Consider the following 14736-nt stretch of genomic DNA (forward strand, 5'->3'; position numbering starts at 1 on the left):
TGCACCCCATCTGTCCGGGGCTGGGATTGAGCCTGCAATGAGGTATATTCCTTTACCCAGAATTGAACCCATGACCCTTCAGTCGGAGGGGTGACACTCTTTCTACTGAGCCAAACCCACTAGAGCCGTGGTCGGCAAACTGCAGCTCTCGAGCCACATGTGGCTCTTTGGCACCTTGAGTGTGGCTCTTCCACAAAATACTACGGCCTGGGCGAGTCTATTTTGAAGAAGTGGCGTTAAAAGAAGTTTACGTTTTAAAAATTTGGCTCTCAAAAGAAATTTCAGTCGTTGTACTGTTGATATTCGGCTCTGTTGACTAATGAGTATGCCAAGCACTGCACTAGAGTAATACACATATTTAAACAAATACCACCACCACCATCATACATGAATAGTTTAAATAATTAAAAAGGTTTTTTAAAAATCTCATGGCTTTCTCTGGGAAAAGAGTCACACCATAAGTAGAAGGAATTTCAGCAAGAACTAAGAAAAGAAAATCATTACTGTGAGTAAATAAGTAACTTGGAATGACCTTAATAGTTGCAGTCAATGTAACTACAGAGGATCCTGAAGCCTGGAACTAACATTCCTGACTCATACTGCTCTTTGCCCAGGATCCAGAGAAAATCGGCCCAAATCTAAGCCTTCCTTAAGCTTGAGAACTTTTCACCCTAATGGTGCAACTGTCCTTTTCCCCACTTCTCAACTGAGTCCCAGAAAAGGTTGGTGGAAAATCTTAAAAATTACAGCTTTAGGGCATCTCAGCTTATCTCCAGAAGGATCCATACTTTCTCAATAGAAATCTGGAGACAAAGTAATGTGGTTTAGTTTAATTTTTTTTTTAATTTAAATGAAAGTGAAGTAGGTTTATGTTATGTTGGATTTTTTCAACCTGTAAAATACCTCACCTGGTTGCTTTTGCATATTAAAGGAAAAGGTACATGTGAAAGTATTTGATAGAAAGCACAGAGTATGCACCAAATAAATTTTAGCTTTGATAAAACTTTCAAAAGAAAAAAGTAAAATTTAAACTTAAATGGAAATAAGCTCAAGGGACACCCAGAAGTCAATTGCAGGCACACCTTGCAGATTATGGGGGATCAGTCCTCAACCACCCACAATAAACTTAGCCTGGATCTTTTTGCTGTGGCAGGGCCCTGCCTTCAGTTTATAAAAATAACACAACACCTGTGCAGCACCATAAAGGGAAGTACAAATGAGGAACCACTTGGAATTTCTGCAAGACCTTACTTTTTCAGTCTCAAAAGATAAAGGGGCCCCTCTTTTCACAGCCGGTGAGTCTCCTAGGCAGAGCTCTGGGAGAGAAAAAACCCTAAAGCACTTCTATAAACAGATCATATATTCAATATTATTACTCTGTGATTAAGTTACCACTTGTCATCTCCAGGGCACTGGTAGTAGCTTTTCGTTCCTCTTTCTGCCATCTGTCTCATTCCAAGAAATTGATGGAAAGTGGATCCCACTCAGGTTCACTGCCAGCCTGACCTTTAACTTAACCTGTCCCAGGCTTCATATCTTTCTTTCTTTTTAAGTGAAGGAGAGTTTATTAGTGAAGCAGTTTGGCAGAGTGGCTATGCCACAGACAGAGCGGCCTTCCTTTCTTTCTGTGAAGTGAAGGGAAGACAGGAAAACCCTGCTATAATGCTTAAATCTTGCCTTTTAATTACAAAAGAAAACAGAGATAATCTAATACCTACACAAGCACCTAAAAGGAAAAAGTGAAAGTCTATATCTTTAGCATTTACTCCTGTGGAATAAACACATTCATTTGGGTATATTCTTCCAGATTTTTTTAAATCCATGTCCCTTCACCTGAGGATAAAACCAGGGGACTGGAAACCATGGGCACCAAAGACCTGATACCAAGGGCAGAGCCCCTTCCCTCTGCCTCCATGTATTTCTGGGACCAGGACCATGTGGCAGGTCTTATCAAGAAGAGGAGGGTCTCCCAGACCTTTTTAAGGTAAAGAAAAAATTTCTATCACTTATATATACTATTCTAGAACATTTTTTAACTTATCAATAAAGCATTCCCCTCTGACAAGTGACATAGGCTTTGTCAGAGTAAGGGTTTCACCTGCTTCCTCACTGTTCTATTCAAAGGGACTAAAATAGTACCTGACAAAGCAGATGCCATAAATGTTCACAGAATGAATAGATGGAACGAATTCTCCTGCCTGTCAGACTAGAAGTTCTATGGTGTAAGGGATGCGTCTATTTGGTCTCTCTCTCTGGTCTCAGCATCAGATTACCTGGCATATAGTAAATATTTGCTAAATTAGCAAAACAGCTCAAAGATGAAATCACCTTGAATACATCTTACCTGCCTCAGTGTGCTGATGGACCACAATAATCAACTATTCTCCTGTCAATGAAAAGACATTTTTGCAAACATCATTGCAATGATCACCTGGGTATACATACCCTTGTTTAAAGATTTCTGTGGGGTAAGAAACTCCTTTGGAGGAAAACCACTGATGTGTTCTAAGTGTCTTCTGAAGACCCCTCCCTCCAGGCGTCTAACATCCATGGCAGGCAGCTCAGCAGCAGGTTGGTGAGGGGCAGTTTTCAGACAGTGACAGGTGCATGTTGTTGATTGATTCCCTATGTGCTAGGGAGGGCTCCGCAGAAAGGGGGAAATGGACAAGGGAGGAACAGACTTCCAAGAGCCTGACATTGGAGATGATGCAGAAACAACAGCCACTTTTTCCTATATAAGAGCACAGATGGAGCTTGGAGTCTGTGAATTCTCCAAGAAGTGAGATGACAAAGTTCTGGCTGAGTACTTCAATGGAAGGGCTTTCCAGAAAGCTACTTTTCTGTGTATTTAAGGTTTTCATTGCAAAGATATTTAGTAAATATTTCTTATGTCTCACACAGAAACAACAAATAAGGAAGGCAGAGCTAGTCTCTTTCCCCGACCTGCGGGGGTCTTCTAACGGGGGTACCGAGGCGGCGCACCTAAGAGAATGAGAAACAGACAAGGGACGCAAAGAATGGAGGCAAGACAAACGGGTTTCTGATCAAGCCTCAAAACTTTATTTTTACAGCGTTCCTTATATGTGATTTCTAGAAGGGTGGATGCCTAGGAGGGGTGGGGGCTGACCTAGATAATCGGCTAAAGTCGTAACTATAGATAAAGGGTGTGGCAGTTGAAGGGCGGCTACAGAAGAAATGCTTTGTCCTCAGGCAAGAGGAAGTGGGCCTAGTTACAGTAACTTACTGAAGGTCAGAGTTAATCCTTTGACCGACTCTTGGTCCCTGACAAGTCTCCACAGTCTTGGAATGGAAGCTTAGAGACCACTGTCTTTCCTCCAAGGGATCTGAGGCTGACAAGTATAGATTGCTGCAGCCCTTTGCCTTCCTTCCACCAGGAAACAGAATTGCATCCCAGTCACTGCTTCTTCTTCTGTGAAAAACATGGCCCCAGTTCTCTCCATGAATGGAGAAGTTGGTCTGAGACGTTTCCCTCTGAGTTCTCCCCAGCCAGAACTTGACAACATACACGAGTGCACTTCCTTTTTTTCCCAGGAGCTTCTACCACACTACTGCTTGCTGGGAGGAGAAGGAGGGCATTATGTGGCATCTGTAGGAGAGTCTTCATTCAAAGAAGTTTAAACGTTGAGACTCAAAGGAAACCTTCAAGGCCATCTAGTCTACTCCAGTACAGTAGTTTCTTCATCTTTTATGAGTCACCCTTCTCTTTGAAAATCAGTGGCCCCTGTAAGACTTTCTGTACCAAAAGAGGCATGCATACATCTCAGCATTAATTTCCTCTCACCCCCTCCCCCTTTTCAGGATCTTCGTGGACACATCATGGGACTGAAATTCCTGGAATTCAGGAGACCCCACATTAAGAATTCCTACTCCACAGAGAAGCTCATTTGAGTTCTAATGCCCTGATTAGCAGTCTCTGAGTTGACTAACCTGTTGGCTGGAATGCAGAGGTAAGGGAGTAACAAGTCTGAGTACTGGGTAGGTCATGGTTCAATCGTTTTGTGAGCTAATTACCTTCAGAAAATGGAAAAAGAATGCTGGGTAGCTGCAGGCAGAATCTTAAGGTCAACCAGCTGACACATCTGACAGTTTTTGAAGAAGACAATATAAACTCAAAAAGAAAGCTGGGGCCTGGCTAGTGTGGCTAATTGGTTGGCATGTCATCCCATGTACCTAAGGGCCATGGGTTCCATTCCCACTCAGGGCACCTACCCAGGTTGCGGGTTTACTTCCTGGGGGCATAACCAACTGATGTTTTTTTCTTTCTCTCTGTCCTTCTCCCTTCCTCTCTCTCTAAAATCAATAAAAACATATTCTCAGGTGAGGATTTTTTTTTTTAAATGAAGCTGGGTCTGATGGCATAGTAGTACATGATGCTTGACTGGGTCTTGACTAGGGAAAGAAAAATCATAAAATAGAATAATGTGAGGAACACTGAGAAAATTTGAATTACTCTTAATTTTCTTAGGTATAAGTATGGCATTATCTGATCTAAACAAATATCTTTATTCTAATGAGGTATAGATTAAAGTTTAGTGACATGTCAAGATATCTGAAACATTTTTTTTAAAAAGTGTGTATATATGGAGAACTAGATAAAGGAAACATATTAAAATGTTAAATTACACATCTTGGCAAAGGATACGATTGTTCCTTGTACTATTAGTTCAGTTGTTCTGTGAACCAGAACAATTTCAAAAAACAAAAAAGAAATAAATATGTTATGTATCCAGTCAGATTTGAGTTTGAATTCTATCCCTGTCACTAAACCAGGCATGTAATCTTTAGTTTTGTTATTTCATTTGCTTGGGAACTACTTAGTGTGTTACACACTGTTCCATGCAGCAAGAGACACAGCAGTGAATAAAACACATGTCCCATGAAGCTTACTTATTAGAAAACTTTGGAAGATGGCGCCATAGGTTAAACACCTAACCTGCAGCCGGGCACAACAATTTCAAAAATACAACTAGAGGTCAGAACGGACATCGTCCAGAACCACAGGAAAGTTGGTGGACTGAAATGCCCACAGCTGGGGGGAAGGAGAAGGCCACGGGGACAGTCGGGGAAGCCGTAAAAGCCTGAGGTATGGAGAAACGGGCGGAGACACGAGCACACGCGCCTGCGGGGAGGATGGAACCGGAGAGGAAGGGGCGGCTGATGACCTGGCCGGCGTTCACTGGCAGGAAGGAGATAAAGGCTCCGGAGTGCGCTGAGCGCCGGCTCCGATTGCACTGAACCCCATTCCGGGCGAAACCCTTGGAACTCACTCACTTTCGCAACTCCCCCGCCCCCGCAGGCCGCCCGGCCCGGGATGCTGGGGACGCCGCCGCAGCGGCGGCACCCGGAGCCCGGCGGCCTCCCAGCACCCGTCCCCGCAGCGCAGCCCCCGCGCGCCTGGTGCCGCGGGCCGCGCGCCCCGCACACCGGACGGAGGCCCGGGCGCCCTCTCCGTGCACCTCCCGGCGGCGCTAGACTTCAGTAGAGTTGACTGAATTCAAGGGATTAAGAAGCACAAATTGGGGGGACGCCGCGGCGGTGACACCCGGAATGCAGCGATGGCGGTGTCTGGAGCTCGGCGGCCGCCCAGCGCCCGTCCCCGCCGCGCGGCTCTCGCGCGCCTGGTTCTGCGGGACGCGCGCACCGCGCACCGGACGGAGGCCCGGGCGCCCTTTCCGTGCACCTCCCGGCGGCGCTAGACCTCAGTAGAGTTGACTGAAATGAAGGGATTAAGAAGTACAAATTGGGAAGTTTGAAAAAGATGGTGGCGGAGGTTAAAGGCTGTTCTGTTGCCTTGCACCCAGCGAAATCGGAGGGGATGAGGTGTGGAGGCGCGTGGGTCTGGCTGGTGGCGGGGGAAAGGGGCTTTTGTTCCAAACCTAGGGGAGATTAGCTCTCCATCACCCTGAAATCCATCTTCTGGCGAACCGCGGGAGACCCAGATGCCTGCGGGGAGAGGCGGGACTCTTGCGGAGGTGCGCCCAGCAATCAGTGTTTGCTGCGCTGGAGTGCGGAATGAGGGGACTTAGATACGTGGAAGGCAGAAGGACCAGACTCACAGCCATCACGGCTCGCCGCACCATGGCCTGTTGGCGCCCTGAGACCCCGCCCCGCCCTGGGACCCGCCCCGCACTTTTGGAAGACCTGCCCCGCAAGTCTTGCAGGCACACCTGCGCCCCAAGCAACAGCTTATGCATGTGGGTGGCCTGCCCCCTGGCAGCGGACCAGATGAACTGCTGTTCTAGTCGGACTGCTCCAGGGCCACTCAGACAGGAGGAAGAAACTACAGTTTTTGCTGTAATCCTTGCTGAGTGCCTAAGGCAGTAGCTGATCTACACCCCATTGGAGACCCAGAAACGAGGGCATCTAGTGGTCTGTGGGAGATGACACCAGATTTCAACCACGTGCATAAGGGTCACATTCAACAGGAATATTCAGTGAGCGCCAAAGCTTTGCTGCACCAAGACCCGGCCCATAAACGTGTCTCCTGCACAGCAACTCTTCCTTTATAGACAAAGAGAGCCCCCCAGTGACACCAACAACAATCAAGACTTAACTATACAAAGGAGGACCAAGATGGAGGCATAGGGCGGAAGCCTGATTGTTGCCTACCACAACAACTTTGAGACTACGACAAGAGAGCAGAGAAGACACCATCCAAGACCACCATAGGGCTGGCTGAGTAGATGCTCTACAACTAGAATAAAAGAGGGGTATGTGGGATGATGCTGATGCCGGTGACCCAAAGACCACACTTTAAGAACTACGGCTCAGGCGACACAAAAGAACTATGGCTCAGGCGATACAACAGCGGCCTAGAACGTGCTCAGCGCAGTTCCCCCGGCAGTCTCCGGCTGAGGGGACGGCTCCACTGGCAGCCAAGCACGGACAGACGAGCCCCTATGAGACATGGGGTGGGAGACTCCGCGCTTGCTGACCTCCGAGTCCGTCAAGAATCTCAATGCCCCGGAAGCGGCCAGGTGCGCATGCTCGGCGACCGGCCACCGATGCAGACCCAAGGGCCAACGCAGCGACGCCAGACCGGCCCACCACCCTGCACCGGGCGCACCGGAGCTTCGCCGAGCCGCCGCCCGACGAGTTCTGCAGCAGCCATACTGGAGCTCTGGAAGGATGGCCAGGGGAATTGCTGAGGGGGGATTGACCGGCAGGAATTGGGATCGGGAAGACGGGGCTCCGCTGAGACCCGGGTGCGGGCGGGGTTGCGCGCCTCTGGGCTCGGGTGTGGTCACACGCCTCTGGGTATAAGTGAGGCCTCACGTCCCTGGGTCTAGGTGAGGCCACATGCCCCTGGGTCCAGGTGAGGCCGGACTCCGGGTCCGGGTGAGGCCATGTGCCCCTGGACCCGGATGACGCTGGATCCCGTGCCCGGGCGAGGCCAAGCGCCCCTGGGTCTGGGAGAGCCCACACACCCCTGGGTCCAGGCGAGACCATGTGTCCCTGGATCCGGGTGAGACCTCGTGCACCTAGGCCTGGGTGAGGTCACGTGCCCTTGGGTCTGAGAGGCCAAGCGTCCCTGGGTCCGGGTGAGACCATGTGTCCCTGGATCCGGGTGAGGTCGCATGCACCTAGGCCCGGGTGAGCCCAAGTGGCCCTGGGTCTGGGAGAGGCCAAGCGTCCCTGGGTCCGGGTGCGACCATGTGTCCCTGGAGCCGGATGAGGCCTCGTGCACCTAGGCCCGGGTGAGGCCACGTGCCCCTGGGTCTGGGAGAGGCCAAGCGCCCCTGGGTCCGGGTGAGACCATGTGTCCCTGGATCCGGGTGAGGCCTCGTGCACCTAGGCCCGGGTGAGCCCAAGTGGCCCTGGGTCTGGAAGAGGCAAAGCGTCCCTGGGTCCGGGTGAGACCATGTGTCCCTGGATCTGGGTGAGGCCTCGTGCACCTAGGCCCTGGTGAGGCCACGTGCCCCTGGATCTGGGAGAGGCCAAGCGTCCCTGGGTCCGGGTGAGACCATGCGTCCCTGGATCCGGCTGAGGCCTCGTGCACCTAGGCCCGGGTGAGCCCAAGTGGCCCTGGGTCTGGGAGAGGCCAAGCGTCCCTGGGTCCGGGTGAGACCATGTGTCCCAGGATCCGGGTGAGGCCTCGTGCACCTAGGCCCGGGTGAGCCCAAGTGGCCCTGGGTCTGGGAGAGGCCAAGCGTCCCTGGGTCCAGGTGAGACCATGTGTCCCTGGATCCGGGTGAGGCCTCGTGCACCTAGGCCCGGGTGAGCCCAAGTGGCCCTGGGTCTGGGAGAGGCCAAGCGTCCCTGGGTCCGGGTGAGACCATGTGTCCCAGGATCCGGATGAGGCCTCGTGCACCTAGGCCCGGGTGAGCCCAAGTGGCCCTGGGTCTGGGAGAGGCCAAGCGACCCTGGGTCCAGGTGAGACCATGTGTCCCTGGATCCGGGTGAGGCCTCGTGCACCTAGGCCCGGGTGAGCCCAAGTGGCCCTGGGTCTGGGAGAGGCCAAGCGTCCCTGGGTACGGGTGAGACCATGTGTCCCTGGATCCGGGTGAGGCCTCGTGCACCTAGGCCCGGGTGAGCCCAAGTGGCCCTGGGTCTGGGAGAGGCCAAGCATCCCTGGGTCCGGGTGAGACCATGTGTCCCTGGATCCGGGTGAGGCCTTGTGCACCTAGGCCCGGGTGAGGCCACGTGCCCCTGGGTCTGGGAGAGGCCAAGCGTCCCTGGGTCCGGGTGAGACCATGCGTCCCTGGATCCGGATGAGGCCTCGTGCACCTAGGCCCGGGTGAGCCCAAGTGGCCCTGGGTGTGGGAGAGGCCAAGCGTCCCTGGATCCGGGTGAGACCATGTGTCCCTGGATCCAGGTGAGGCCTCGTACACCTAGGCCCGGGTGAGCCCAAGTGGCCCTGGGTCTGGGAGAGGCCAAGAGTCCCTGGGTCCGGGTGCGACCATGTGTCCCTGGATCCGGATGAGGCCTCGTGCACCTAGGCCCGGGTGAGGCCACGTGCCCCTGGGTCTGGGAGAGGCTAAGCGTCCCTGGATCCGGGTGAGACCATGTGTCCCTGGATCCAGGTGAGGCCTCATACACCTAGGCCCGGGTGAGCCCAAGTGGCCCTGGGTCTGGGAGAGGCCAAGCGTCCCTGGGTCCGGGAGAGACCATGTGTCCCTGGATCCAGGTGAGGCCTTGTGCAACTAAGCCCGGGTGAGGCCACGTGCCCCTGGGTCTGGGAGAGGCCAAGCGTCCCTGGGTACGGGTGAAGCCAGATCCTGGGTCCGGGTGAGGCCGTGCGCCCCTGGATCCATCCGGGTGAGGCTGGGTCCCAGGCCCGGGTGAGACCACGCGCCCCTTGGGTATGGGTGAGGCCACGTGCCCCTTAGTCCGGGTGACGCCGTGCCCCTGGGTTCGGCCGAGACCAAACCAGAGGGAGTCGGACCTCCATTACCACCATTTGTCCACCATCCAGAGCTGAGGGGTCAGTGCTGACATGTACACATAAGGAACTACTGGACATTGAAATTGGGTCTCAAAAGAACTGTTGGTCCAGGGGGAAGCTCGCTAGAGATTGATTCATTTGCCTGTCAGCATAACTATTATTGCTCGTCTCACATTCAGTTTTATTAGTATATATCTAGTGACATATGATCTCGCTCATCTAGGGGAAATGATGAACAACATAGACTGAGGAACAAGAACAGAACCAGAAGCAAGGAGGCATCGATCGGACTATCGGGCCTCAGAGGGAGGATAGGGGAGGGTAGGGTGAGGGTGGGGGGAGGGGGAGAGTTCAACCAAAGGACCTGTATGCATGCATATAAGCCTATTCAACGGTTAAGTTCAACAGTGGATTGGGGCATGCGTGGGGAGAGGGGTGGGATGGGAATGGGGGGATGAGGACAAATATGTGACACCTTAATCAATAAAGAAATTAAAAAAAAAAAAAAGACATCAAAAAAAAAAAAAGACTTTGTCTCAGGATCCTCATCTGAAAAAATGGGAATAATTATCACTCTATCCAGGCTGCTATAAGAACATTTATTCATTCATAATAAAATATTTTTTAAGGAGAAGTTTGAAAAAGATGGCGGCGGAGGTTAAAGGCTGTTCTGTTGCCTCGCACCCAGCGAAATCGGAGGGGATGAGGTGTGGAGGTGCGTGGGTCTGGCTGGTGGCGGGGGAAAGGGGCTTTTGTTCCAAACCTAAGGGAGATTAGCTCTCCATCACCCTGAAACCCATCTTCTGGCGAACCCCGGGAGACCCAGATGCCTGCGGGGAGAGGCGGGACTCTTGCAGAGGTGCGCCCAGCAATCAGTGTTTGCTGCGCTGGAGTGCGGAACGAGGGGACTTAGATACATGGAAGGCAGAAGGACCAGACTCACAGCCATCGAGGCTCGCCGCACCATGGCCTGTTGGCGCCCTGAGACCCCGCCCCGCCCTGGGACCCGCCCCGCATGTTTTGAAGACCTGCCCCGCAAGTCTTGCAGGCACACCTGCGCCCCAAGCAACGGCTTATGCATGTGGGTGGCCTGCCCTCTGGCAGCGGACCAGATGATCTGCTGTTCTAGTCGGACTGCTCCAGGGCCACTCAGACAGGAGGAAGAAACTACAGTTTTTGCTGTAATCCTTGCTGAGTGCCTAAGGCAGTAGCTGATCTACACCCCATTGGAGACCCAGAAACGAGGGCATCTAGTGGTCTGTGGGAGATGACACCAGATTTCAACCACGTGCATAAGGGACACATTCAACGGGAATATTCAGTGAGCGCCAAAGCTTTGCTGCACCAAGACCCGGCCCATAAACGTGTCTCCTGCACAGCAACTCTTCCTTTATAGACAAAGAGAGCCCCCCCAGTGACACCAACAACAATCAAGACTTAACTATACAAAGGAGGACCAAGATGGAGGCATAGGGCGGAAGCCTGATTGTTGCCTTCCACAACAACTTTGAGACTACGACAAGAGAGCAGAGCAGACACCATCCAAGACCACCATAGGGCTGGCTGAGTAGATGCTCTACAACTAGAATAAAAGAGGGCTATGTGGGATGATGCTGATGCCGGTGACCCAAAGACCACACTTTAAGAACTACAGCTCAGGCGACACAAAAGAACTATGGCTCAGGCGATACAACAGCGGCCTGGAACGTGCTCGGCGCAGTTCCCCCGGCGGTCTCCGGCTGAGGGGACGGCTCCACCGGCAGCCAAGCACGGACAGACGAGCCCCTATGAGACATGGGGTGGGAGACTCCGCGCTTGCTGACCTCTGAGTCCGTCAAGAATCTCAACGCCCCGGAAGCGGCCAGGTGCGCATGCTCGGCGACCGGCCACCTATGCAGACCCAAGGGCCGACGCAGCGACGCCAGACTGGCCCACCGCCATGCACCGGGTGCACCGGAACTTCACCGAGCCGCCGCCCGACGAGTTCTGCAGCAGCCATACTGGAGCTCTGGAAGGATGGCCAGGGGAATTGCTGAGGGGGGATTGACCGGCAGGAATTGGGATCGGGAAGACGGGGCCCCGCTGAGACCCGGGTGCGGGCGGAGTTGCGCGCCTCTGGACTCGGGTGTGGTCACACGCCTCTGGGTATAAGTGAGGCCTCACGTCCCTGGGTCTAGGTGAGGCCACATGCCCCTGGGTCCAGGTGAGGCCGGACTCCGGGTCCGGGTGAGGCCAAGTGCCCCTGGACCCGGATGACGCTGGACCCCATGCCCGGGCGAGGCCAAGCGCCCCTGGGTCTGGGAGAGCCCACACACCCCTGGGTCCAGGCGAGACCATGTGTCCCTGGATCCGGGTGAGGCTGCGTGCACCTAGGCCCGGGTGAGCCCAAGTGGCCCTGGGTCTGGGAGAGGCCAAGCGTCCCTGGGTCCGGGTGAGACCATGTGTCCCTGGATCCGGGTGAGGCCTCGTGCACCTAGGTCCGGGTGAGGCCACGTGCCCCTGGGTCTGGGAGAGGCCAAGCGTCCCTGGGTCCGGGCGAGACTATGTGTCCCTGGATCCGGGTGAGGCCTCGTGCACCTAGGCCCGGGTGAGCCCAAGTGGCCCTGGGTCTGGGAGAGGCCAAGCGTCCCTGGGTCCGGGTGAGACCATGTGTCCCAGGATCCGGGTGATGCCTTGTGCACCTAGGCCCGGGTGAGCCCAAGTGGCCCTGGGTCTGGGAGAGGCCAAGCGTCCCTCGGTCCGGGTGAGACCATGTGTCCCTGGATCCGGGTGAGGCCTCGTGCACCTAGGCCCGGGTGAGCCCAAGTGGCCCTGGGTCCGGGAGAGGCCAAGCGTCCCTGGGTCCGGGTGAGACCATGCGTCCCTGGATCCGGATGCGGCCTAGTGCACCTAGGCCCGGGTGAGCCCAAGTGGCCCTGGGTCGGGGAGAGGCCAAGCGTCCCTGGGTCCGGGTGAGACCATGTGTCCCAGGATCTGGGTGAGGCCTCATGCACCTAGGCCCGGGTGAGCCCAAGTGGCCCTGGGTCGGGGAGAGGCCAAGCGTCCCTGGGTCCGGGTGAGACCATGTGTCCCTGGATCCGGGTGAGGCCTCGTGCACCTAGGCCCGGGTGAGCCCAAGTGGCCCTGGGTTTGGGAGAGGCCAAGCATCCCTGGGTCCGGGTGAGACCATGTGTCCCAGGATCCGGGTGAGCCCTCGTGCACCTAGGCCCGGGTGAGCCCAAGTGGCCCTGGGTCTGGGAGAGGCCAAGCGTCCCTGGGTCCGGGTGAGACCATGTGTCCCTGGATCCGGGTGAGGCCTTGTGCACCTAGACCCGGGTGAGCCCAAGTGGCCCTGGGTCTGGGAGAGGCCAAGCGTCCCTGGGTCCGGGTGAGACCATGTGTCCCTGGATCCGGGTGAGGCCTCGTGCACCTAGGCCCGGGTGAGCCCAAGTGGCCCTGGGTCTGGGAGAGGCCAAGCATCCCTGGGTCCGGGTGAGACCATGTGTCCCAGGATCCGGGTGAGGCCTCGTGCACCTAGGCCCGGGTGAGCCCAAGTGGCCCTGGGTCTGGGAGTGGCCAAGCGTACCTGGGTCCGGGTGAGACCATGCGTCCCTGGATCCGGATGAGGCCTCGTGCACCTAGGCCCGGGTGAGCCCAAGTGGCCCTGGGTCTGGGAGAGGCCAAGCGTCCCTGGGTCCGGGTGAGACCATGTGTCCCTGGATCCGGATGAGGCCTCGTGCACCTAGGCCCGGGTGAGCCCAAGTGGCCCTGGGTCTGGGAGAGGCCAAGCGTCCCTGGGTCCGGGTGAGACCATGTGTCCCAGGATCCGGGTGAGGCCTCGTGCACCTAGCCCCGGGTGAGCCCAAGTGGCCCTGGGTCTGGGAGAGGCCAAGCGTCCCTGGGTCCGGGTGAGACCATGCGTCCCTGGATCTGGGTGAGGCCTCGTGCACCTAGGCCCGGGTGAGCCCAAGTGGCCCTGGGTCTGGGAGAGGCCAAGCGTCCCTGGGTCCGGGTGAGACCATGCGTCCCTGGATCCGGATGAGGCCTCGTGCACCTAGGCCCGGGTGAGCCCAAGAGGCCCTGGGTCTGGGAGAGGCCAAGCGTCCCTGGGTCCGGGTGAGACCATGTGTCCCTGGAGCCGGATGAGGCCTCGTGCACCTAGGCCCGGGTGAGCCCAAGTGGCCCTGGGTCTGGGAGTGGCCAAACGTTCCTGGGTCTGGGTGTGACCATGTGTCCCTGGATCCGAGTGAGGCCTCGTGAACCTAGGCCCGGGTGAGGCCACGTGCCCCTGGGTCTGGGAGAGGCCAAGCGTCCCTGGGTCCGGGTGAGACCATGGGTCCCTGGATCCGGATGAGGCCTCGTGCACCTAGGCCCGGGTGAGCCCAAGTGGCCCTGGGTCTGGGAGAGGCCAAGCCTCCCTGGGTCCGGGAGAGACCATGTGTCCCTGGATCCAGGTGAGGCCTTGTGCAACTAAGCCCGGGTGAGGCCACGTGCCCCTGGGTCTGGGAGAGGCCAAGTGTCCTTGGGTACGGGTGAAGCCAGATCCTGGGTCCGGGTGAGGCCGTGCGCCCCTGGATCCATCCGGGTGAGGCTGGGTCCCAGGCCCGGGTGAGACCACGCGCCCCTTGGGTATGGGTGAGGCCACGTGCCCCTTAGTCCAGGTGACGCCGTGCCCCTGGGATCGGCCGAGACCAAACCAGAGGGAGTCAGACCTCCATTACCACCATTTGTCCACCATCCAGAGCTGAGGGGTCAGTGCTGACATGTACACATAAGGAACTACTGGACATCGAAATTGGGTCTCAAAAGAACTGTTGGTCCAGGGGGAAGCTCGCTACAGATTGATTCATTTGCCTGTCAGCATAAATATTATTGCTCGTCTCACATTCAGTTCTTATTAGTATATATCTAGTGACATTTGATCTCGTTCATCTAGAGGAAATGATGAACAACATAGACTGAGGAACAAGAACAGAACCAGAAGCAAGGAGGCATCGATCGGACTATCGGGCCTCAGAGGGAGGATACGGGAGAGTAGGGGGAGGGTGGGGGGAGGGGGAGAGTTCAACCAAAGGACCTGTATGCATGCATATAAGCCTATCCAACGGTTAAGTTCAACAGGGGATTGGGGCATGCGTGGGGAGAGGGGTGGGATGGGAATGGGGGGATGAGGACAAATATGTGACACCTTAATCAATAAAGAAATTAAAAAAAAAAAAAAAAAAAAAAAAAGTCAATGTGGCATTAGCAATTACCATAAACTTTAAGAAACTGTTCCTAACAGGCACATATCACTATTTTTTCTCTGAGTTTAAGTCTAAGCATCCTTAGTAATTCTATGTGACCTCATG

The 14736-nt window shown here is 55.1% G+C and overlaps 1 protein-coding gene and 1 non-coding gene across 2 annotated transcripts in view; both read right to left on the minus strand.

Moving 5' to 3' along the window:
- LOC114233763 (hepatitis A virus cellular receptor 1 homolog) overlaps positions 1 to 4005 on the minus strand; it is a 37294-nt gene extending 33289 nt beyond the window's left edge. The window contains exon 1 of the mRNA XM_054716752.1: positions 3949 to 4005. Within this exon, the coding sequence (XP_054572727.1) occupies positions 3949 to 4005 (57 nt within the window). The remainder of the gene's footprint in view (positions 1 to 3948) is intronic.
- Positions 1820 to 1964, minus strand: LOC114233784 (small nucleolar RNA SNORA57). The gene has a single exon (XR_003619935.1). It is a non-coding gene; the product is annotated as a small nucleolar RNA SNORA57 (small nucleolar RNA).
- Positions 4006 to 14736: the final 10731 nt, after the last annotated feature.

Source organism: Eptesicus fuscus, chromosome 6 (assembly GCF_027574615.1).
Source record: "Eptesicus fuscus isolate TK198812 chromosome 6, DD_ASM_mEF_20220401, whole genome shotgun sequence".
NCBI lineage: Eukaryota > Metazoa > Chordata > Mammalia > Chiroptera > Vespertilionidae > Eptesicus > Eptesicus fuscus.